The following is a 25,269-nucleotide window of genomic DNA, read 5'->3' as shown; positions in this document are numbered from 1 at the left end:
ATCGGTAATTAATTATTTATTTACCACAGATAGATGAGATTGATGCATGCTTTGAGATTGAACTGCCCCGATTTCCAGCGTATACCCTGCTGGGTCTCCCAAATGGCTTGATGTACCCGCTGAAATCTAGGAAGGGACGGCAGATTGCCATCATGCTGGGCTCAGCGGTTCAGAACATACTGATACACTGGCGCACGCCCACCATTCCTTCTCACACGGGGTGGCTGCACAGGCTGTGGCATGTTCTGGGGATGGAAAAGCTGTCGCTCACACTAGCGGGAGATGTGACTTGCTTTGAGGAGCTGTGGCAACCCTTTCACACACTACTGGCCACGGAATTTAAGGAAATTACATGCCCCCGATACCTGAGACTGATGAGGCTTACACCTCCGTTGTAATGTACTGTCCAATTGGGGAGGGGAGGATACGGCCCCACTGGCGAGGTCATGGACGGGGAGGATGATAGGAATGGCGCTTCACTTCCATACTACGCAGCACTGGACAGGGAGGGCGGGGGGGGGGGGTTTGTTGGGGAATTTAGTTTAATCAAGGGAGGGTACGGAATTTTGGGCGTTGTTCCTCTGTTACTTTTGCACATTCCCATGCAAGGAGCAGGAGGTCGAGGCAGCCTCTTGGGGCTGGGACAATGGCACTTCATTCCTGGACGCCTCCTGGCGCGACAATTGCATCTTTGTATGATTGTGTTTGTATGCTACTGTACCTTTCTAATAAAATACTTTAAACATAAAAAATATTCCTAAAAACCACATTTATGTATGAGTATCATGGTGTCCGCCTGCCCTTAATGGTATTTTTTCTAAACATGGGGTCTACTATTCACAAATGTTTAAGAGCGGTGGAGATGTGGCATTCTTTTTCCTGATTCGGTTGGCCGCAATTAAAAAACTAGCAACATGAAACATTATTTTAGGTGTGCTAAGTTGTTTTAAATACACGAGTGCCGGCCTGACTTGTACAAATCCTGCTTCTCTGAGAATTGGTAATAAATATTTCCTCCTACACTCGTTAAAATATTCACAAAACATAAAAAAATGTAAGGTGTTTTGAGCGGAGAAATCGTCACATGAGCAAGGATCTGCCTGTTCTGGGCTACACCATTTGTGATAAACACCCAGAGTAAAGTGAATTAGATTTAACCGAAATCTGGTCAAGAGGAACCGATGGTAGGGATTGTTTACTATGACCAAGTATGGTTCCGGTCCTATGCAGGTGACCAATGCATAGTTTTCCCTTACCCTGGGTTTTCCCATCTCTGTTTCCTCTCGCTCTAGGGAAAAAAGGTCCAAGAGGGCTTTTTTTGTTAAAGCAATATCTTTATTGGTTATTGTTTCCGGGGAAGTAAATAAACCAATACGCCCTATTCTCTGGAACCCAGCTCTTATGTATGCCAGCCAGGAAATGTTATGTACTTTGTCCAATCTCTGGCAATCCCTAATTATTGAATGGTTTAAGGTGATCTCACCATTCAACCATATTCTTAACCAATAAATCAAAGGTGCGATTTTGATCCGATCAGATATATACCCAAGTCCCAACTCTGTGTGAGTTGAGAAAGTAGGGGTTGATTGAGGAACGGAGAGTACACTTCTTAAGAACTTGTTCTCTACTAGTTGTAGTTTCTCTTCGCTTGTGTAACCCCATATTTCACACCGTAAGTTGCAACTGACAGACACTTGGATTCATATACTTTTAAGATTGCATTGGTTGGTTTAGCTCCCAGTTTTTTACTAAACCCCATAAGCCTTGAAACTGTCCTCATAAATGCCAGCGAGCGGCTATGATTTTGTGCCCGCCAAGTGCCCTTCTGATCGAAGACCACCCCCAAATAGGGAAATGTAGGGACCCTACAAACCAATTCACCATTACAGAAGAAGGTTTTTACTTTGTTATTTGAGATACTTCTTCCTGTAATGAGAACCTGGGATTTCTTGGCATTTACTTTCAGGTCCAGGTTTTGCATGAAGGAACCAAAAACATTCAGCAGTCTTTGTAAGCCTACCCCGGTTTGCGATAAGAGAACCGCGTCATCCGCGTATAGGAGAACTGGTATAACCATTTCCCCCACACGCGGACTGTCTGCGGGGACCTCCCCCAGGGTTTGTTCTAGGGCGTTTGTATAGAGTGTAAACAGCAAGGGTGCCAAAATGCACCCCTGCCTAACGCCCCTATCTGACCTGAACTGCTTAGTACACCTTCCGTCTGTATTCACTCTGATTTTGGCCGTAAGGTTTGAGTGCAGATCTGCTATGAAGTGCACTAAGGGTGCGTCTACCCCCATTTCGAGCAGGATGTTCCAAAGTTTGGATCTATTTACAAAGTCAAATGCCGAGGAGAGGTCCATGAACCCCATGTACATGGACCCCTCCCTGGCCACAGTGTACTTGTTAATTAAAAGGTGTAAATTCAAACATTGATCTATAGTACTATGTTTTGATTTAAAACCATACTGAGCTTTCGACAGGACACCTCTATCAGCCAAGCTATCGTTTAGTCTATGCAACAGAACCCGACCCAGGATTTTTACAGATGAGTCGATCAGCGAAATGGGTCTATAACAAGTGGGGTCCTGTCTAGAACCCTTCTTACAGATTGGCACGATTATTGATGTGGCCCATGTAGAGGGGATGCTATCATGCCCTATTGAGTTAAAAACATTTGTTAGGACTTTTGCCCACAGCTTGGGTGCGGCTCTGAACAGGTCCGCAGGGACCCCACCCGGGCCGGGGCCTTATTTTTAGTCATTTCCCCTATCGACCTTTCAATTTCTGTAGTCTCAAACCTTAACGAATGTGCGACATGATTCACTGCTTGGTTCATGATATTATCTCCACTTTGAGGAAAGCTGTATATCTGCTCAAAGTGGGCGATCCAGGCCTCATCAGTGATGTTACAATCTAACACAGTATTAACATTGTTTGCAAACAGTGGCTGATTTATTATTTCCCAAAAACTAGAGCTGTTTTCCAAAACGTCTGGTGATAGCAGATCAGTCCATGCCTCATCTCATAATTCCCTTTTTCTAATGCATACGGCTTGTTTATAGGCTACTCTATTTTGGGCTACCAACCCCCTATCCCTTGGGATGGTCTTGAGGGATTTAAGGAGTGCTGCGTGAACAGATGAGCACTTTTTATCGAACCATCTATTCTCCAAATTGGGTTTGCGTTTATTCTTGACTGTCAACTTTTGATTTACATGTGCACAAATAATGTTAAATGCATTTATTACATTTGGACCTTGTCCCGTTTCATCTAGGCAAGTGTTTATCTCAGCCCCTGAATTCAGTAAGATTTCTGATATAAAAGTCTCAGGGACCACTTTTCCCCATTTTAGTTTCCTTCCTTGGTCCGTTGGTATAACCTCTCTTGCCTTCCTTTGGGGATCAGATCTTAAAGACAGTGCTCCCACTGCTGATAGTTCAATTATCACGGGATTGTGATCACTAAAGGTTGAGACCTCTGTAAAATACCTAAGGACTAAACCTAACAAAAAAGAAGTTAAAAAATATAATCAATGACTGTGCCCGTGTCTCTATCTCTCCCTTTAAATGTGGGGATCCCACGTTCCTCCTCACCACACCCCGATTCATAGAGATTCCGGTTAGCTAAAAAAAGTTCCAGGTACTCCCCCTGTTTGGTGTGCTCAAAGTGAGAATGTGCTGAAAACTGTGGACCTTCATACATCTTACTCCCACACTTATTTTCGCACGGATGAATATTTAGGTCCCCCATTAGGATTACTTCAAAGGAAATTGACCTGCTACTGTATAATGATAATAACTCCTCTAACATGTCAACATTTTTATCTGTGTCTTGAGAGTTATAAAAATTTAAAAATAATATATTGTCTGAATCTGTGGGAATACATCGAATGTCACTGATGTAGCGTTTGGTCGGACATTTTGTCTTCACGCTGCAACACACTTACTTTTATCTTCACGTTGCAAGTCATCACAAAATGATTCGCTTTACCACAGTCTATGCATATCTGTCCAATTGCAGGATATTTACCTTTGTGTGGAAATGACAGTCCATGTCTGTAACACGTTTTCTTTTTCTGTGGAGACAGGACATTGTGCCCCTCGGCCTTGAACCTTGTCTTACTTTTCGTGCTCATGACCGACGCACTTTGGGCGCCTACGGCCTCCATGTCAGTCACTTGGCAATAAGCACTCTTGTCAGCGCAAGCAGCCTTGAGGACTTGATACAAGCTCAGTTTCCATCAGCATTCGTCGTTGAAATGCATACAACAGACATCCATTGATTACTCCGAGGAGGGTTGCCTCCTCATCATAAATTAATTTAATTTACAGTGCTTTACCAAACATCCAGTCTTTGAACAAACTCATCAATGGTCGTACCTGGTCCTTGGCATTCTTGGCTGAATATGTATCTTTTATAATTCACATTTGTCACTGGCTTAAACTTGACACTAAAGGCCTTTTCCATTTGATCATATGTCTTTTCACCTTCTTGCAAATTCTTGTTCATGGCTTCTTTCACTCCTTCACCGGTCATGTTTCTCAAGATACTTTATACTCTTTTTCATCTATTGCATCTAAGAACTCTTCAAAAGTCTCTATCCATCCATCGATCGCCAATATTCTCTTTTTTTGCAATATCACACGCAGTTGGCAGTTTTAAGAATGCAGCAGCCGTGTATACATTGGAGGACAGTAGTGCTCTCTCAGGCACTTCCTGTGGAACTTGATCAGACAGAGCTTTTCTAGCACCTCGTGATGTGCTGGCTTCGGGGTAAGCCTTAATGGCTTTTGGAGCTTGGATCTCGTCCTGGCTCTCCATCGGAGCTCCGTATGTTATGGCTGTCTAAGGAGTTGTTCTGAGCCCCTTAGGCCGCAGCTTTGGTGGTAGGCCGACCTATTAGTCCCCCTGGCCAACTGGCCTTCTCAGGGGCTCTAATGCCCTATGTCCCAAATGTCAGGGCTGCTGCCAATGCAGCGGAATTCGCAGTGCGCAATTGTGCTGGGCAAAGGAGTGCATCTCACTCCTACCTCATTCAGAGAAGCCCCCAAAGGAATGCTGGCCTAAACATGGCAGCTGCTCACTACTTGCTGGGCAGCTGTGCAATCTAAAAAGATGGGCACTGGCACCCTCTGTCCCCCACTGGGATTCTAAAAAAATAAATGGGACCAAAAGTTGCAGCTTTCCTGCGCTTCGCAGGGCAGCTGTGGGAATGCACCGGCGGTCCTGGCACTCACTGTGCCTCTGGCGCCCAAAATAATGCCCCACAAGCAATGAGGACGGGCAAAGTACACATGGGAGTCCCGCCCTGGGACTCTGAAAATAAACTCTGCCCCAAATGTTGCAGTTGCCCACTGTCACGCGGGGCAACTGTAACGAAATCTGGCCAACACGGGGAAGAGCAGGGGCCTCTAGTTGGAGATTAGACTGGAGATGGGCCCAAAACGTTGCAGCTACCCGCTTCTGCGGCGCATATGAGAAAATGCCACAAGTACCAACAATGTGCCTCGAACGGCACCAACACGGCGGTGCATTCAGCCCCCCTCACTCACTGGGGCTGCACTGGCAGATTTCTCTGGGTTCCGGTGGGTGGGAGCAGGCACCGACAACGTGACTCGTCTCTCTCCCAACCCTGGGACCCTCCTCACCTAGTCGGGGGGTCTCTCTCTTCTTTTGGTCCAAGGAACGCGGGGTAGGCTCCCGCCCGCTTCCTTTCTCCTTTTTCCACAGGAGCGCGGGGTAGGCTCCCGTCTGCTTCCGGCTTCTTGCAGAGCGCCCCGCCCACAACCAGGCCGCTCTAGTGAGAAGTTGGCCTGATATATGATATTTCAAGATTATATTTGGTAAAAACAACAGCAAGCTCAAATCCCACCGCTGCCACCAAAGTGAGAAGTTGGCCTGATATATGATGCTCACTAGTTCTAGTGATCACCTTGTATAAGTCCAAACAACCCTTATGGTGATTGGTTGTAAGTCAATCTTATAGACCAGCTATCCTAATGGTAGCATGGACAAAGCAGTCTTAGGCTAAACTCTTTTGGCAGGTGAAGCCAGCTGATTTACCACATATAACCCCTTGAATACCAGATGAAAGGACACCACACAGGTTGTTATGAAAATAAACAGTATATTTATTAATAACAAACACTTCTGAACTCTTTATGAGGTCAGAGGGCTAAGCACATGACAATCTCTTAGGAAAAATACGATAAGTTGCACAAAATCACAATGGTGTCCTAGGGGCACGACAAACAATATACTAAGTAAATGGTATAAGGAAATCGATAGAAGGAATGGAGCTGTCCAGAGGCTGTAGGTTCGCTGGGACTACACTATCCTAACCTCAGGTAAGTAATAGGAGGCCCACGGGACACGTGTGCAGAGTGTGAACTCACACGCGAGATGCGGAACAAAGACAATGGACAGTACAGTTCGAGAAAAACCCTGACTGGTTAGGACTAAAACGACTGTGAATCTGGACACTAGGAGAGTTAATCTACCCTTGAGCACCGAAATGCTCTTGTTACCTCACCCACGGGCTGCGGGTGCATAGGTGCGAAGTCGTGTCGGGTTTCTGTGTTGAAGTCTATGGAGCCTGGAAGAAAAGATGCTGCAGGCGACCAGGTGGAAGATGTCCGGTGCGATCCACGGGTGGATCGAGGAAGAAGAGGACCGGAAAGCAGAGGGGACAATGTTCAAAGTCACAGGCCAGTGAATGGAGTGGAACCAGGAAGGAACCAGATGTCGTCGTCGCGATCAGGTGAAGAGTGGACGCTTGTTTCTGCAGCCACGTGGACCAGGAGGTGTCTTCGACGACCAGGATGGAGGCACGAGCTGTCCCACGCAGGCTCTCGCTGTCGGATCCGGATTTGGAGTCAACAGGCCTTGGAAAAGGCAACCCACGCGGTGAGTGGAAACGGCGTCTGGAGTGGACCAGGAGGGTCCGGGGTGCACCTCTTTTGGAAGGGAGCAAGGGCCAGTCTGGAGCGACCAGACCAGCAGTGAAGATTTCAAGGATCGTCGTCTAGGAGGTCACTAGCCAGCCCACAAGTGACCAGATAACGCGTCGAGCAGCAATCAAGCAAAAGGGCCCCATGCAGATCTCGTGGATGCTGGGGGGCTGGTCTTCGGTGCAGGAGCTGCTCGGGCTGGGGCTTCGCAATCCCCAAAGCACTTACTAGAGGATGCCTCTGAAGTAGTGCTGGAAGCGAAGTGCAGTTTCTTCAAGATGGCAGGTCCCACGTGTCTCGTCGCACCCACTGGTCTCAGCTGTGCTGCAGATGTGAGTTGAGGTCGGAGAGGTCTGGGAATCCGGGTCTCGTCGGGCTCTGAAGTCTGGATCCTCGAGGGAAGACGACAAAGTGAAGCCGATGGACGCTTGATGGTGCCTGCAGTTGCAGGGTGGACACTCCTTGCCCACAAGGGAGATTCTTCAGTCTTCTGTGGAGCAGAACGTCGAAGTCCAGAGTTTCTTCTTGTAAAGTTGTTCAGGATAATCTAATTTGGAATGGGACCAGCTCCTACCTTTATTCTCCTAAAGGGGGCTGTACTGTGACTAGGTCCCTCCCATCGGTGGGACCAGGAAGGGGGGTGGCTACACCCCCTATCCTTTGTCCGGTTTCGCGCCAGAGCTGGTGCAGGGATGCCCCAGCAACTGGTTTGAACCGGTGTATGTACAGGACACCTTGTGTGCCCCAGGCATGTCTCATTCCTTTCAGGCCTGTCCTACCCAATACACAAAATCCTGTCTGGGTGGTGCTAATAAAAACAACTCTCAACAAAGTCCCACAAAATTATAGTGTCAGAGACAATTTACATCAATAACACCTAGTGACCCTCCTAACATATCTCACCATTAAAATGAACTCTCAACCAAGGTCCACAATGCTAAAGTGCAAGATGTTCTCTTGCGAGTAAACTGTGTCTTTATATCGACACTGTTATTCTAAGCGTCCATGGGGATTGTTTTGCCCATCTTCTTCCAATATTATCTCGTGCATATACGGTTATCTCAAGTTGATGCTGCTTCCTATCCTATCATGTGCCTATAGCAGTGACCCATCCTTTGTGATGTCTACTAGTCTATGCTGATATTGATATACTACCTATGATGTAGGTGTATAACTTGTATATATGCTCTCGAATATAAAGGACGTTTCTGCAGACTGACCAATAAACTCCATCACAACCTCCAGCTCCAAGATACCATGGCCACTAAGAACCCAGTGACATCAACAGGCCCTCTGGCGCTTTTCGGCATTCAAGGCCCCCTTTTCCTCAAAGGAATCCTACCAGATCGCCTTGGTGACCTTTTTCACACGCCTCTGACACTCGCATCCCACTCTTCCAAAGAAGTGCCCACCAACCGTCCACTGAAGGCCCCAATGTCTCAGCTGTTGGAGGCTGCCTCTTGACCACTATGCACACCTCTGAATGAGTCTCTTAAAGTCTAACTTTGGTTATCCCCAGAAACAACTTCTGAGTATCACTTCAACTTCGGGAGCGTGGAAAGATACGCCCCAACTCATTTCTGCAAAACCTCTCCAAACATGCTGCTAAAAAGTACAAACACAAAATCCTTAAAGAACACCCAGCGACACTAATAACAGACATCTTCTACAATCCAACACACGGAAGTCTTAAAATGGACTTCATCTTCTACACTACGAAACCCACCAAAAGGAGAGAAAACGTCATTCAACACCTTCATGTAACTAATGCTGCCAATGTCCCTTATGGATCTAAACAAACTATATCCCTATCCCAGAACTTTAGCGGTGATCGGTCCATAACTATATACAGAAATGGGAACATCCTAATCCAAGCCACTGAAAAAAATAATCTATTTTCCACTTTCCGCCTCTCTGTGCCGCCATGCCATTCGCTCCCACCACCACTCCTCCACCCTCTCCCATTAACGCCCTCATCTACTAGCTGAACCTTCTACTACCAAACCCCCTCGCACTGCCCCCACCTCTACCCCCCCTACAGCCTCTCTGATCCCCAGACGCATTGAAGTTTCTGTTTCGATACCAAAACTACTTACCCCCTCTCCATGGCGTACCTCCACTGCCCAGCTTGACTTATCTATCCCTCTGGAGTCGTCTCAGTCCCCTAACCACAGCAGGCTGGATACTACATTAGCCCAGGAGCGGCCAGTGCAGGTAAGAGCAGTGGGGGTCCGGGGGAATGCGACAGACAACGACAAGGGAAAATTAAATAAATAATTTCCTCCTCGTTGTCATCTATTGAATCCCCCCACCCAGCCCCACCACTCTTACCTGCACGGGTCGCTCCTGCATTAGCCTCCGCCACAAACTCTGGCAAGCTCCATCACACTTCACTTCCTACCACTGACCCAAACGCCACTCAACTGATCCCTACAACAGCCCAGCTTGAACTCACAATCAACACTATTCTGGATGAAATCTCGTAAGAACGCAAAGATTACCTACTTCCTGCCCCAGCTTAACGCATCTATAGCGAACACTGATCCTGCCACAAACATACACTCTGATCCCCTATCCTTTACCCCTAGACAAACTATCCCCTATATCCATCACCAACTCAAACATGGATGCACCACGACTGAAATCACGCTACGGGAAGCTGAAATGCTGAGCAACACGTATGACAATGCCCCGAGCAAGCCTTGTCGCCGCCAGATCCCGGTCATCCTTGGCACAACTAGAACCCTGAACACCACTCACCCTCCCAGGCAGCCTACCCAAATAACAACCATCCAACCCTGTCAGCCTGGTTCAAGATCACACCTACGTGTTGCTGCATGCTACTAAACTGTCAGTCAGCAGTCAAGCATGCCACTCAAATAGCCGAAACAATCCTAGGACACAAAATTGACTGCTGCTTTCCAACTGAAACCCAGCTGAACGACCACTCATCCTATTTTATCAATTTCCTCAACCCACAGGGCTTCTCAATCATCCGGAGGACCGCTAAGATCGTATTGGTGGTGGATTAACCATTATACACAAAAACTATCTGTGCTTACCTCCATTCTTCAACACAAAATACCCTACCTTTGAATATGTAGGAGTTCAACTCTTGTCCAAAGACCCCAATCTATCAAAATTCATGTAATCTATCACCCACCTGGTAAAAAATGACACATTTTTGAGGACTAAATAAACCTATTAACGCAAAACTGCCTTAAAGGCAACACAGACATTCTATTAGGAGACCTGAACCTGCACTTGAACAATGCCGATGATCCAACAGTACAAGCCCTATCCACCCTCCTGGAAGCGAACGATCTCACCCAACACTGCAATAAACAAACTCATACCAAGGACTCTACCCTTGATGCAATCATCTCTAAGCAGAACACCTTATCCCTCCGTTCTATCCTAACCACTGACTGGACTCACCACCACCTAATTCTTTTTAATCTCAATGCCATCCAACCAAAGGCCCATCCCCAAAATACCTGGCACAAGCACTGAGCGAGGAACATACATTGAATCTCCCAGGCAGAGTTAGAAGCGTTAGTCAGTTCCAAAATTCCAAGGTGATGATCTCACCGCCCACTACAACAGACAAGCATTTACAATGCAATGGTCTCGGCATTATTAAAGGTAGAGCTATTGGCATTGCTCATTACATTTTTTTTTTTTTTTTTAAATCATAAATAAATGGCATTGTCATTTACAATGCCAATAGCTTAATCGCATGCAAATGCATGACCTATTGCATTTACACCCACACAGAGCCACACACACAAAGCCACACACACACTCACAATCTGCACTCTGCACTCACAATCTGCACTCTGCACTCACAATCTGCACTCTGCACTCACAATCTGCACTCTACACTCTGAATCTGCACTCTACACTCTGAATCTGCACTCTACACTCTGAATCTGCACTCTACACTCTGAATCTGCACTCTACACTCTGAATCTGCACTCTACACTCTGAATCTGCACTCTGCACTCTGAATCTGCACTCTGCACTCTGAATCTGCACTCTACACTCTGAATCTGCACTCTACACTCTGAATCTGCACTCTACACTCTGAATCTGCACTCTACACTCACCAAGCACCAGAATGGTTCCATAACACGAGAGAGAATCATGCCCCACCAATTTGGAAATCACTGTAGGGTGAACACAGTTTAGCTGTCTGTCACAGTTCTTTACGTATTGTGATTAACTTCGAAGTAGCCCTTTTTCATTAATAAGGATCGTCGCAATCCCAAACATGTCTTCTTGGGCTGTGGGATAAAGCACATCGCCTTATACGGATCTCAAAAATGACCATACCTTCTTAGGGACTTAAACTTCCAGGCAATTGCTCTTCTCAGTAAAACTGGATTTCAGAATCAAATAGTCTCGAAGTTTATCATACGCCTCAAGCATACTCAAGTTTGAAGGTTCGTGGGGAGAGATGACATTGCTTAATTCTGAAGCATTAATAGGGGGCCTTTTATACAGGTAAAGTGCACACTCAAGTATCAACAAGATTTAACCCTCAACCATATGTGGCTTTCATGCCCAGCACCACACTGGAGTTGCACCACTCTTCAGCATGGGTGCACTTTCACCATAGAACATTAGCAATTGCAAAATAATTGTTCCTGTGTATGCAGAAATAGGCAAGACATGCCATGATTTCGATATCTGTGTTGAAGTAAACTCATTCCAAGCTTTTTTATGCAGCAAGCACACCCCTTACCATAATCTGTTGAGAGTCAAAAAACATGAAGTATGTGGGCACAACAATTCCAATGTTCTCACATTTTTTCTCTCTCAGTTAAGCTTTTCCTTCCAAAGTCAGAGTAATTGTGTTAAATGTGATTAGAAGCACATGAACACATGATTTCATACACAGTATGCTTAGATTGAGCATATTACAATAATTATTATAGGAGACAGTGCACGCCTGGGGTTTTGTACAGATGACAAGTAGCTTATCGCGTCAGTATGAGGATTGCACCTTAGTATTTCATCCCAGTGCCACAGTAAATACCCCTCCTCCCTATAGTAGGCAGGAGAGGCCTTCCGGGAATCCATAAGGAAGCCATATTGGACCCACAGTGCACTTAAGGGCTGGGCCACTGAGAGTCCTCCCTTTGTTGCCTTTTTCTATGGTGAATCCCTCCCTAACACTAACCCTTAAACAACATGCCACTGATCAGTGTACGTTATATTTCTTGCTCTTGAGTTTTTGTACTAACGCTTCCGATGGTGCACAGTGTTCACAATCCACGAACTGGTCTGCAGGAAAGTGGGTGCGCGACTCACAAAGCTGGCAAGGGATAGCCACCTGTACAATATCCTGGCCTTACTCCGCTAAACAATGGTGACCAATCTATTTAAAAATCACGAGGCAGAAGAAAAAACAAGCAACAGATGCTTGTTTGACAAAGGACCTTTTTATTCTGGCTAATTAAGCAGTTGGAAGGCCACGCTATGAAAGAAGGCCAATTAACCCCTAGGAGAAGGAAGGCAATACTGCACAGGCCCAGCTGCTGAATGTGACAAGATTAGCATTTCCCTAAAGTTGGTGGGCAAAACCTAGGCGCAGCAACGGCGATACAGAGCAAGCATGCTCCACTGTGCTTCGGATGACATCTAAAAGAATGCTGGACCTGGAAACATGACAAATGCCATACACTACAAATTTCAGAATCACCTCGTATCCTGCTGCCTCTATGACATAATCCCAGTCACAAAATCCCATTCTTAGTTGAATGTCACTCTCCTGTTTGCCCTCTGCAGGCAGCACTGCCTCCCCACACGTAAGGATCACAGGAGACCATTATCCACACAACGTACGCTACCAACACTTATGCACCGCCTTATCCCTGTGCATACAATCTCACTACTCACCGCTGTAGCCACCACTCCCCAGCCCACGGCACAGTACACTCAAGGAAGCCGCCATAGCTGCCAGGCTGATTCAGAAAAGGGGGTGATGATGAACAGAGTGCCTGAATTAAGCAGACCACTCTTACCCAGTCCAAAGATCAGGGCTTGATCCATCACCGTTTTTTAGCTCACTGCACCATCCCAGCTCAGAACTTGGCTATATGCAAATTAGTCTGTTCCTGTCCCAGTGCATGATGGGAACAGGGCAAACCAAACTACCAAGCCAATTCTTATACTGGGAAGGAAACAAGCTTCCGGGGACCGGTTTCTGCCATTTCAGGCGTCGTCGGCCCGGCTTGCTTGAATCCTGATGGTGCAATGAGCAAGGGACTCACATCTGAGTATACCCTTCCACGCTTATGGTGGACAAAATGATTCAGAAAAGGGGGTGGTGATGAACAGAGTGCCTGAATTAAGCAGACCACTCTTACCCAGTCCAAAGATTAGGGCTTGATCCATCACCGTTTTTTAGCTCACTGCACCATCCCAGCTCAGAACTTGGCTATATGCAAATTAGTCTGTTCCTGTCCCAGTGCATGATGGGAACAGGGCAAACCAAACTACCAAGCCAATTCTTATACTGGGAAGGAAACAAGCTTCCGGGGACCGGTTTCTGCCATTTCAGGCGTCGTCGGCCCGGCTTGCTTGAATCCTGATGGTGCAATGAGCAAGGGACTCACATCTGAGTATACCCTTCCACGCTTGTGGTGGACAAAATGATTCAGAAAAGGGGGTGGTGATGAACAGAGTGCCTGAATTAAGCAGACCACTCTTACCCAGTCCAAAGATCAGGGCTTGATCCATCACCGTTTTTTAGCTCACTGCACCATCCCAGCTCAGAACTTGGCTATATGCAAATTAGTCTGTTCCTGTCCCAGTGCATGATGGGAACAGGGCAAACCAAACTACCAAGCCAATTCTTATACTGGGAAGGAAACAAGCTTCCGGGGACCGGTTTCTGCCATTTCAGGCGTCGTCGGCCCGGCTTGCTTGAATCCTGATGGTGCAATGAGCAAGGGACTCACATCTGAGTATACCCTTCCACGCTTATGGTGGACAAAATGATTCAGAAAAGGGGGTGGTGATGAACAGAGTGCCTGAATTAAGCAGACCACTCTTACCCAGTCCAAAGATCAGGGCTTGATCCATCACCGTTTTTTAGCTCACTGCACCATCCCAGCTCAGAACTTGGCTATATGCAAATTAGTCTGTTCCTGTCCCAGTGCATGATGGGAACAGGGCAAACCAAACTACCAAGCCAATTCTTATACTGGGAAGGAAACAAGCTTCCGGGGACCGGTTTCTGCCATTTCAGGCGTCGTCGGCCCGGCTTGCTTGAATCCTGATGGTGCAATGAGCAAGGGACTCACATCTGAGTATACCCTTCCACGCTTATGGTGGACAAAATGATTCAGAAAAGGGGGTGGTGATGAACAGAGTGCCTGAATTAAGCAGACCACTCTTACCCAGTCCAAAGATCAGGGCTTGATCCATCACCGTTTTTTAGCTCACTGCACTGGCGCTTTTGCAGTGACAACACCAGTGCGCGCCGCTCGCGGGAATAATTGAATCGGAGGGAAGCGAGTGTACAGCGATCAAGTGGCAAGCATAAACTCAGGGAATCGGAGAGTAAGCGTAAACGTTTCAGTCCGATGTGTGCATGCGAAGGATGAAGTAAGGCGTACTCGGAGACTGAGCCAAATGACACATTTGCATGGCTTGCATGACACTTAGTATCCTGAGTAAAAGCAAGGCAGTAATGCCGGTGTAAATAGATACATTTTAAAAATGACTCCCTTTTAAGAATCAAATGTTTTCTAAAGTCCTTGAAATATCTGCACAAATTACTAAAGTGCTGATGCCAGAAAGGTGACAGTAAAACAGACAACGTGCGTTAGGTGCACAGATCCTAACAGTGCAGCTCACGGTCAGTATCACAAGCTGGGGCAGTTAGGCACATATCAGAACTACAGTAGGCATATGGTATTGAGTGCAAACTTAGCCAAAAGGCAGCGGAGCGCTGCACAGGTTCAAAGGCAGGAATACGTTCAACGAGTCATCGGAGAGTTAGCTGGTTCTTGGAGAAAAGTGAACTTTTTCTTCATTGTGCTGTAGTGTTCGTTAAGAAGGCGAATCTTAAACTCTATCCTAAATAGGTATCCCGGTAGGCATGATCTCTGGTATCACAGCTCGCGGGTATGTATGTAGGGAGCTGCTGAAAGGCATCAGACACGAAGACTACAGCCCTCCCCAATCCCCATTCCCTGAAGAAGCTCTCTCAGCCCGTTCCGATGGAGGTGGGGAAGGCGCGTCAACCGCAGAAACAAAGACGGCTCCCGGAGAGCCCGCCCGCCCGCCTTCCCCATCCCGGTGAAAGCCCAAGGTCCACTCACCAGCCAGCCGGAGGGCTGAGAATGAGAGGCGGAGCCGCACAGACGAAGCGGGGAAGGCACAGCCCCAGCTTTGTGCATGCACTCGAGGACCGGCTGCGGCGAATACCCCAGAGAGTGGACCATGGCAAAGACGCCTCCCGGAGAGCCCGCCCGCTTTCCCCATCCCGGTGAAAGCCCGAGGTCCACTCACCAGCCAGCCGCAGGGGTGAGAATGAGAGGCGGAGCCGCACAGACGACGCGGAAAGGCACAGCCCCAGCTTTGTGCATGCACTCGAGGACCGGCTGCGGCGAATACCCCAGAGAGTGGACCATGGTCGCTGAGACTGTTGATGCAGTGGGAACCGTGTTTAATAGACTTCGCACTTAAGAACACTTTTTATTTTCCTAGAGCGGCAGCTAGGCCTTGTGTGAAAGTACAGCGCAAATTAAGAACAAGGGATAATTACCTCATGTCCGACGCTGCTCGAGCAGCAAGGGTTCTGAGTGACGGGTGACGTCATAGGGCTAAAGAACAAAAAAAAACACGCCCCCGAATCTGAAAGAGACGGGGCTTTATTGGAGTGACTCCATTCTCCTCCAATGGCTGGCCTCCGTTTAGGAAGCCAGCCAATGGAGGAGAATGGAGGAGAGAGGCAGGTTCAAAGCCCCTAACTCCAAAACAGTAATTCTTCGGGACTTCGCCGCAGTGAGAAGCGACAATCCCTCGACCTAAAAAATGGGAGAACTACTTGACATAGAATCCCCTTTGAAACTCAAGAAATCATAAGTATTCCTTCCAGATCTTGGTTTAACAACGACCTTAACAAAGAGGCACCAACTCCGATTGGCTGAAAGAAACTGGAGACAACAACCCTTGTTAACACATCTTGCGATACCGTGAGCTAAACGCATAAAATACAAAAAACATATCTTCAGAGAAAAATCCCTCTTCTTCTGAGTACAACTTGACCGTTCTAGGAACAGACCTAAAGACCTTCTCAACATCATCAAACAGCAAACCTCCTCTTTCCCTCAACACTCAATAAATGACTCTACCATGCACTGCAAAGAGTTAGCAACATTCTTCTCTGAAAAAATATCTAACATTGAAATCTCTCTTGACCCACCCATCTCTCCGTCCTACACCAAAGATGTCCACCCTAGCAAAGAGGGTCTACCCAAGGCCATACCTCCAACTAATGGTCGTCTCACCAAACTCACCCTATGCCAGTTGGACTGAATTCGACGATGTCCTTTAAGAAGAAGTGCTCAAATTATTCGCTTGCATTAAACCAACATCGCACATTTCCGATCCCCTCCCTCCTGAGCGTATCAAGAATCTCAGTCACATCATATCTCGCCTGCATGGACCAAAATCATCAACTCCTCCTTTTCGAGAAGCCCCATGCCAACCACCCTCAAACTCTGCCAAGTCACCCCCTCATCAAACAACACATTTACCTTCAGAAGCATGTCTCATCAAAGCACAAGAGTGCCTGACGAACTTAGAAGTCCATACGCTGGTACTTTTCAGACTGGATTATTTAAACTCTTTCCTGTCTGGCCTTCCCCGAGAAAATTAGCATCACTGAGAGAAATGCTTCATACAGTTATCCTCTTTGTGACAGGGCACAACATTTTTTAATCACATTTCTTCTATACTTCGCATCCTACAATGGCTTCCGATTGAGGCAACAGACCAATGTAACACTGAATGCATCACCCACAAAGCCCTCCACAACTCCACACCCTCCTACGTGGTTGAAAAACTCAAAATCCCTGGATCTGAATAAGGATCGAGAATTCGTAAAGTCCTCCTGCTGGAACAAGCGACGCTCAGGCAAGAACGCTTTATAAAGCTCGCCTTCTCTGCCAGCGTTACAAGGATCTGGAACTCCCTCCCACAACTACCTTGAACAACCACAAGTCTTGCCACAATTAAAAAGGAACTCAAAATCCTCCTATTTGAGAGACGCTTTGAATAATAAATCTGTGATCGATTTTCTGCATCCACTTTTCCAATGTATTCAGATATTAACTGTTTGAACTTTCTCCCCTGACGTGATCTGTGGGATTAGTCTATTGCTTATCTGTTATTTTATGGCACATCTAATCTGCATTTTGGTGTGTCTTCTTTAGAAAAGTGCTTCAATGACCTTCAGCCAAGATTGTACTATATAAAACCACAAAAATAAACACATTTGGTATAATAAAGAGAAACCAGAAAAAACATCTTTTTGAAAAGTTTGTGCAGATATGTCAAAGGTTATTAGCAAAGAAATAATTGCTTTTCAATAGAAACTCTTATAACCACAAACTACGTGGGAGGGAAGGAAGGAAGAGCGCGGAGAGAGCGAGAGAGAGTGAAAGAGAGGGAGAGAAAGAGAGCGAATCTACCACACTCCATCCAATCCACCTGATGTAAATGTAAATGTATTTGAGCTTGTAAAGCGCACTGCTACCCATCCGTAGGTTTCCTGGCGCTGTATAACTCTGGGGAACCCGTCCTGGCTTTCCCTGTGGGATGGTCCCTGCTGGGAATCCCAAAGGTGGAGCCAGGCATCCCCGGAATTGATGGGGCCGTTGTGGAGATTAGGCAAGCTAATGCCCAGAGTTGCCGAGTGTAACCCCTGATTAGAGTAAGCACCGAAGCGAGAATTATCGAGTCCGCTGACCCAAGTCCACGACCCTGCCGCATCGGGAATTGAACCCTGGTCCCGGGCCGACTTCTGCTCCCGGGTCTGCCGCCTCTAACCAGTGAGCCACACCACTCCACGATCTACCCCATTCCACCCAATCTATCCCTATCCACTCCATCCATTCCAACCCACTCCATCCAATCCACCCCACTACAATCCACCCAATCTACCCCATTCCACTCCACCCTAATCTATCCCACAACACTCTACTCCAATCTATCTAATTCCACTGCACCCCATTCTACCGAAACCTACCCCATTCTAATCTAATCCACTCCACCCTACTCCAATCTACCCTACCCCACTCCACCCCAAACGTACGTATCCCAATCTACCCCACTCAAATCTACTCCAATCAATTCCACCACCCTCTACCCCACCCCAACCAAATCTAACCTACACCACTCTATATAACTCCACTCCATTCTACTCCATTCCAATGTACCGCAATCCAAACTACCCCAATACTCTGCACTCTAATCTACTCCACTCCAGTCTTCCCCACTCTAATCCAATCTATCTCATTCCACCCCACTCTTTCCTAATCTATCCCACTCAAATTCACCCCAATCCATCCTACTCCACGTCAATCTACTCCACTCCACCCAAATCTATCCCAATTCAATCTAACCCACTTGACTCCAATCTACCGCAGTCCATTCTACCCCAATCTATCCCCCTTCTATCTACCCCACCTGACCCCATGCCACTAACTTTTTGCCATGCCGAACAGCAGTCACACTGGTGTACATAATGGCTAAAACGTATTGCCAAAGTCAATAGATTTCGGATAGGAGACACCTATTTGCTTTGACAATGCTTATTTTCACTGGCTTTTTTTTTAATCATATACACACGCAACAGTTCCCTCAGCCAACTCCAAGCAGGCACAGGTGTTCAACGGTGCCTGGGCACAGCAGGGGATTCCCTAAAGGGCCTGACTTATGTTTTTATTTTTTTTATTTTTAAGGGTTTCCGGACTCTTTCCTGGGGTTCTCGGACCCTTGCAAATGAACACCTACAACTTCGTAGCTTCTTACAGGGCCATCTCGCTATTCCACCGATTAAAAATTCTTTATTAGAGCTTTTACAAATAAAACCTCGGATAGGTGCTATATATTCAAGCCTAATGCAGGAATTTGGTGATGATTTAGGTCAATGTCAGACTAAATGGGCCAACAGTCTAGGCATAGTAGATGTTGATATTTTATTGTCAATAAGAATGGCTGCAGAATGTCTTATAACTGGGATGATGAAATCTCAACACTTCATGTGTATTCACAACCTTTATTATACTCCTAAAAAAGTAGTTAAATGGAGTACGTCGGCAGGTACGAATTGTAGCCGATGTGGATTGTATGCAGCTGATGAATTGCATATGTTTTTTTTCTGTCCTAAATTATCATCGCTGTTTCAACAAATTGAAACTTTTTTGTCTATTATTTTGAAATGTAATATAAAGGTAACTAATGAATTAGTATTGCTTGGTATAGATCACACTACTACTCGGCCTAGACCAATCTCTTATTTTCTTTTTCTATGTATGGCCGCAATTAGATCTTGTATCACCAAAGAATGGATTAGTCAGGATCCCCCCACGTTCTTTATGTGGAAGGAAAAATTACTTTTTATGTTTAATATGGAATCTGCTATCTATAAGCTCAAGGGGGTAAAAAAAAGAATCATGGGGGAAAAAATATGGGCACCAATTGCCGAGTGGATTTGATTTAATTTTATGTACTCTATAGTTGCTATTCTAATCTGTTTTCTGCTAAAATCTTGTCATACAACTTGCTCTTCTTTTCTCTTTTTTGATGACATCCTGCTTTTTTTTCTTGTGTTTTTTGTGTGTTGTTTATTATAATGCCTTGCTGTATTTCCTTGCAATAAAACAATAAAACTTAAAAAAAAAAAAAAAAAAAAAGAAATGTCCACCTGGGTACAAGGTCAATTACTGTGCCTGCGCGGACACCTGCCTAAGGTTTGCGGACCTCAAGGGTCATGATGTGGAATTCAACCTTTGTCTCAGAATCAGAAATTTCTTTCTACATTTTAACATTAGGCAGCAACCTGAGACAGGATGGCACCACAGCTCTTTATGGCTTATTTAGTATTCTTACAGGATGTGGGGAACAAGTCTCTTCATCATGTAATGGTTCGAGATGTAGCCAGCCAATCAGGGAGCTTCAGGTCTGCAGACCCAACTTTGGGTTTACGTATCCAAAATGGATGGGCGAAAAAGCTCCCTCATCCAATCGGATCCAATATATTTTTACATTTTGGTCCACGAGTCCAGATGCATGGACCATTCATGGGCTAAAGGTCCAGCTAGCTCTATCTTAAAGGACCAGTGGCTTAATTTGATGGACCACCAGTTATTATATGTGTATATATATAAGTATATTACATGGGATTCTGTAATCCCTGTATAAATGGCAGCCTCTAATTTCTTTATAATCAGGAATTTGTGATGCACAAAGTCAGTGATTATGAAGAAGAGACGTCAGAACGCGGCTTTTATACGTTGTTACAGTTGAGTACTGAGGGCACAATGCCTGCTGCCAGCGCCAGCAGCTGATGTGAAAAGAAGGTCAAGCCACGAAGCATAATTGAAGCAGCTGTTTAAAGCAACAAACAGAAATTTGCTTTTATTACTTCTGCTGTATGTTACTAGTTTACTATGAGAAGCAGAGGGAATATGTTTATTAGTTTCCTTAGATAAAGGAAGGGTGGAATCTTTCTGCATGTTTCTACACGTTCCGAGCTAGTGCAGCTTTTATTAAATGGACTTTTATTGAACTGTTTCTAATATCTTTTTGCAACAAATATCTAACTGTTTTTAATGTTTACTTTTGCACAAGAGGTTTTATGTTCATTCTTCATGTTTGCAAACATGTTAGCTGCTGCATATGTAGGAGCTACGCACCAAGCTTTGTGGGAAAGGTGATGGTGTGACCATGTATTATACGGTGTGACCATGTATTATACGGGATAAAGTATCACCTGGTGCATATTATAAGATTATTGCAAGTCACCTCAGAGTTCCATAACCTTATAAAGGAACTCTGCCTTCCTCGTTCCTCTATATGGTTATGGAACACCTTGTAGACTTGCAATATCCTTAGAAGGTGCAGCAGGGGGTACTTTATCCCTAATATATTTTCACTGAATATCGTTAAAGTGAAGTTGTAGATGGCCTAGTTAAAACACCTGAATGGGTCAAGGGTAAAATGCATATATGGCTAAGACTTAAAGCCGAACAACCTCCTGAAATTTGCAAGCTATGGTTAGAACCACAATCCGTAACTCGCACTACGGGTGTGCAAACTCCAACTCAGTATGTCACGTGTGATGATGCGATGACATTTTACACAATTAGTAAGTTTGCTAAAGGCAGGATGCTGCTGTCGGGAGATCATGGCTACTTTTGTCTGCCCCTAAAACAATTAACTCTCTTTACTAAGTTAGAGGTTGGGAGGGTGAACTCACAAGTGACACATAACCAATCACTTTGTGTATCTGTCTATCATGAGGAGGTGTGCACTCCTGGAGAATCCTGCAGTGGCAACAACATCCCTGGTCATCCCGGCTGTTGAGGCTGAATACAGACTAGGATTTTTATATCAGGAACTGGAGACGACTGCGTCTTACCCAATGTAACTGTGCAACTAGAAACACAGTTCCCTCTCTGGACTGCGCATGTCTGCTATTCTCAATGAACACCACATCACTTGCATCTGACTATTAAGTGTGATTCCGGCCAGTAATTCCTCCCATGAATAGCGCTATTTCCAGTTCCTCAGCCTGGAATGGGGACGGACAAGGAACGACAAGAGCTACTGGCCTATTTGTCTCATGCAGAGTCCCATAACCAGGCCTGTTCCTGCACAGGAAGGATGTAATCCTGTGTGGAACGAGAGAAGAGTGCAGGGACACATCTGCACCCTGTGTACTCATACTCTGGGGGTCAGTATCGCTCAGGGGGTTCCATCCAAACCATATTAATCCCCTCGGAGACTTACTAAAATCTGCATATATGCATTTTGAAGAGGTTACATGTGTTAGTGCACTCAGCGTGTCCATTTATAGCGAAACACATACCTGGGGTGGCTTTGGACGGCAATAAATGTGACTGTGTTGGTCCTGTCTCCATTGAGTCTGAGGGGGCGTCTTCATCTGCAGTAATTGTATTAAGTTCTAGGAATGATGGAGGCACAGGCTGACCCCGCTCATCAGGACAGAGCAGTTCTGCCTTGCAGTTCTGATGTTGATCCTGTGATTGAGGGTGCAGTAACTTGTTCTGATCTGAGCCCTGTGCATCAGTACAGGGAGTTTCTAGCTTGTAGTTCCGGTTTGAATCCTGCTCCTCAGGGTGCAGTGGTTCCACCGTTTTGTTCTGATCTGGTTCCTGTGCTTCAGGAAGCACTGACTCTAGCTCTCGGTCCTGTGCTGCAGTGTGCAGTGGTCCTAGCTTGTACTTCTGATCTGAACCGTGTGCATCAGTACAGGCTGTTTCTAGATTGTCATTTTTATCTGATTCCTGTGCTTCAGGACGCATTGATTCTAGCTCGTAGTTCACGTTTGAATCCTGCGCATAAGGAAGTTCCTCCTTCAAGCATAGGTGTTGCTGGAGGCACTGGGTTTGTTGTGACCCCAACTCATCAAAGGACAACAGAACAGACTCTAAGTGTTCGTCTGGTGACATCCCATCAGGTGACAGGGGTTGTAGACTGCGGTTCTCCTGGGGATCTTGGAAATCAAAACACATCAATTCTTCCTCCAAGGGATCATCAGGTCCGGTCCCATCTGGTAGCGTGGGTTGTATACGGTGGTTTTGCTGTGGTTCGTGTCCTTCAGGAAATAGTGGGTGTGGGCAGAGGTTCTGCTGTTGGACCCAGCTATACGCAGACAATGGGGATTGTTCTTGCTTCAGGTGCCCATCTGGTTCCCTCTTTTCTGGGAACGCTGACCGTACGCTCTGGTATTGCTCTGGTGCATGCCCATCAACACATTCCGAGTGAAGACACCGCTTTGCCTCCAATGATCTGCCTGGAGGATCTGTCTGAGGGCAACTGGATAAAGTACAATCCTGCTGTACTCCATTTTCATCAGGAAACCCAGTTTGCATGCACTGGTCTCGCTTCCAATTGTGTACGACTGGAAACACAGGTTGCAGGCACTGCTCTCGCTTTGACTCGTGTACATCTGGAAACCCAGGTTGCATGCACCGGTCTCGCTTCGACTCGTGTACATCTGGAAACCCAGGTTGCATGCACTGGTCCTGCTCTGACTCGTGTGCATCTGGAAACACAGGTTGCATGCACTCATCCTGCTGCGACTCGTTTACATCTGGAAACCCAGGTTGCACGCACTGGTCCTGCTGTGGGTCACATCGATATGGAAACATTGGCTGTAGATAAAGGTTTGGCTCCTCTGGACGCCCTTGAAGATAGGTTGGAGAAGAGAGCGTACAGTCCTGCTTTGGTGCATGCCCGTCAGAGAACACTGGCTGAAGACACAAGCTCGGTTCCCCTGGCCTGTCCAGTTGAGGTGTCGCAGGCGAACGGCTAACAGCACAATTTCTAATGCTCGCCGGACAGATCACCTCCAAAGTCACTCCAGCATTATCGAGGGAACCTTGACCCTTTTCTATCCAGATTTTCTTTATCAGCCCAGCGACTCTAGAAGGTATGTCCTTCACAGTATTCATCAGGTTCTCCAGTTTGGCTTCCAACTCCTCCAGCATGGATAAAAGGATAATGTGGGGCAGGTTCTCCGAAAGCGGTTCCAGGTCCTGGTCCCTTTGAGCATCATTTCGGGATCTTGTAGTTGAGACGTCATGGAGAGGTAAAGACGTGACTGTGGCTTTTATGGATTCACATGAACACTGCGCTGTCACTTTCTTTCCTGGAGCCCGTCTTCTCCCCATTCCGGTATTTTGATTTTCAAGTCAGCAAGTGTCTGCAGAGGAGAGGAAAAGAGAAAAGACACAAGTTATCACAGGACAACTAGGTCAAAATACTCCTTCCCATCTCACCAACACAGTGTGATCAGAGGAAATTGCGAATTTCTAAAACCAGAAAAAAATATTCATAACATAGTTCGTATATTATGAAAGGCATTGATTTGAAATGCATTTTCAACACTATGTCTTTTCCTTGGTCTGCTCAAATTGCACACTTTATGAAAAAAATTGAATACTGTAACAGCCTTGCAGCAATGAAAGGTTTATAAAACCCTAGCAGACAAGACTGCGCTATCATTCTCACTTGCACTGTACACCTCTCTTTTGCAATATTCAGTTCAGTGACTGAAGCACGCGCCAACATACCAAACCTCTACAGGATCTACAAAATACTTCTAAAGTCATTACATATATAGGAGCATGTTCAACCTGGGGTTTCTTGGAACTGAATCAGAAATACATACAAGAGGAGACAACCAATCAGGCCAGGGAAGAATCTAGCATGAATAGGCTTGTGGGCTGTCAGATTTCTGGGACAACACTTAAAGTTAGATTCAAAATGGATTTCGCTGGGAGAGAGATCCGAATGGAAGGAGCTTGTACCACAAAGCTGCGTCCACCTGATCTGATCCTCTGTAATTTTGGAATAGAAAGTAAATTCAAGTGAGGCGATCTCTGGTTTTGTATGGGTGTATGCATTTCCACCTGGCTTGCAATGAAGTGAGGGGCTAGACCTCTCGACCCTTTAGAGGTGAGGCAGAGGGTCTTAGAGGGGATTTGTTATTTCAATATAGGTGTGGCGCGTGCCCACCTCTGAAGATGATGTAGTAAACAATCTGTGTCGCTGTGAATTACTTGTAGGCTATGAATGGTGATACTGGTCATTCTTACAAATACTCGGTTGGCATGATGAGATCTAGATAGGACTGCAGCCACCACTATTGCTTTTCTTGTTTAAAGTGGGAGGAGTGGGGTTAGTTTCTGAAGCAGTTTCAGCACAAATCTGTATTTAGATCCTACTGCTCCAGCAGCTGGGTCTTGCTAAGATTGCTATCAATTATCACTCAGAGGCTTTTAGCTGTGGAGTTAGGCTCCGGTAACCATCTCTTTTTTGTTGGAGAGTAAAGTTGGTTCCAAAGATTGGTCTTGTTTTTTCAAATTACAATCTCAGTTTTGTCAGTATTCAGTTTTAGCTGATTCAACCTCATCAAGTAATCATTAAATTGCATTATATTTGGAAACTGGAGTGGTAAGGCGGACATTCTGCCCACACAAATCAACAACTGAGAGCAGGTATAGTTATAAAGCCTGGAAGCTCTTGAGGACAGTTCTCTGACC

At 45.9% G+C, this 25,269-nt stretch overlaps 1 protein-coding gene across 1 annotated transcript in view; it reads right to left on the bottom strand.

Annotated features, from left to right (window-relative positions):
* Positions 1-23,895, bottom strand: part of LOC144824223 (uncharacterized) — a 476,700-nt gene extending 452,805 nt beyond the window's left edge. Inside the window, 1 exon segment of the mRNA XM_078683383.1 lies at positions 22,068-23,895. Coding sequence (XP_078539509.1) covers positions 22,068-23,895 — 1,828 coding nt within the window.
* Between the last annotated feature and the right edge of the window lie 1,374 nt (positions 23,896-25,269).

The sequence above is a fragment of the Lissotriton helveticus genome, chromosome 1_1, assembly GCF_964261635.1.
Source record: "Lissotriton helveticus chromosome 1_1, aLisHel1.1, whole genome shotgun sequence".
In the NCBI taxonomy this organism is placed as follows: domain Eukaryota; kingdom Metazoa; phylum Chordata; class Amphibia; order Caudata; family Salamandridae; genus Lissotriton; species Lissotriton helveticus.
The sequence above is the reverse complement of the archived record's forward strand: the minus strand, read 5'-3'. Positions and strand labels throughout refer to the sequence as shown.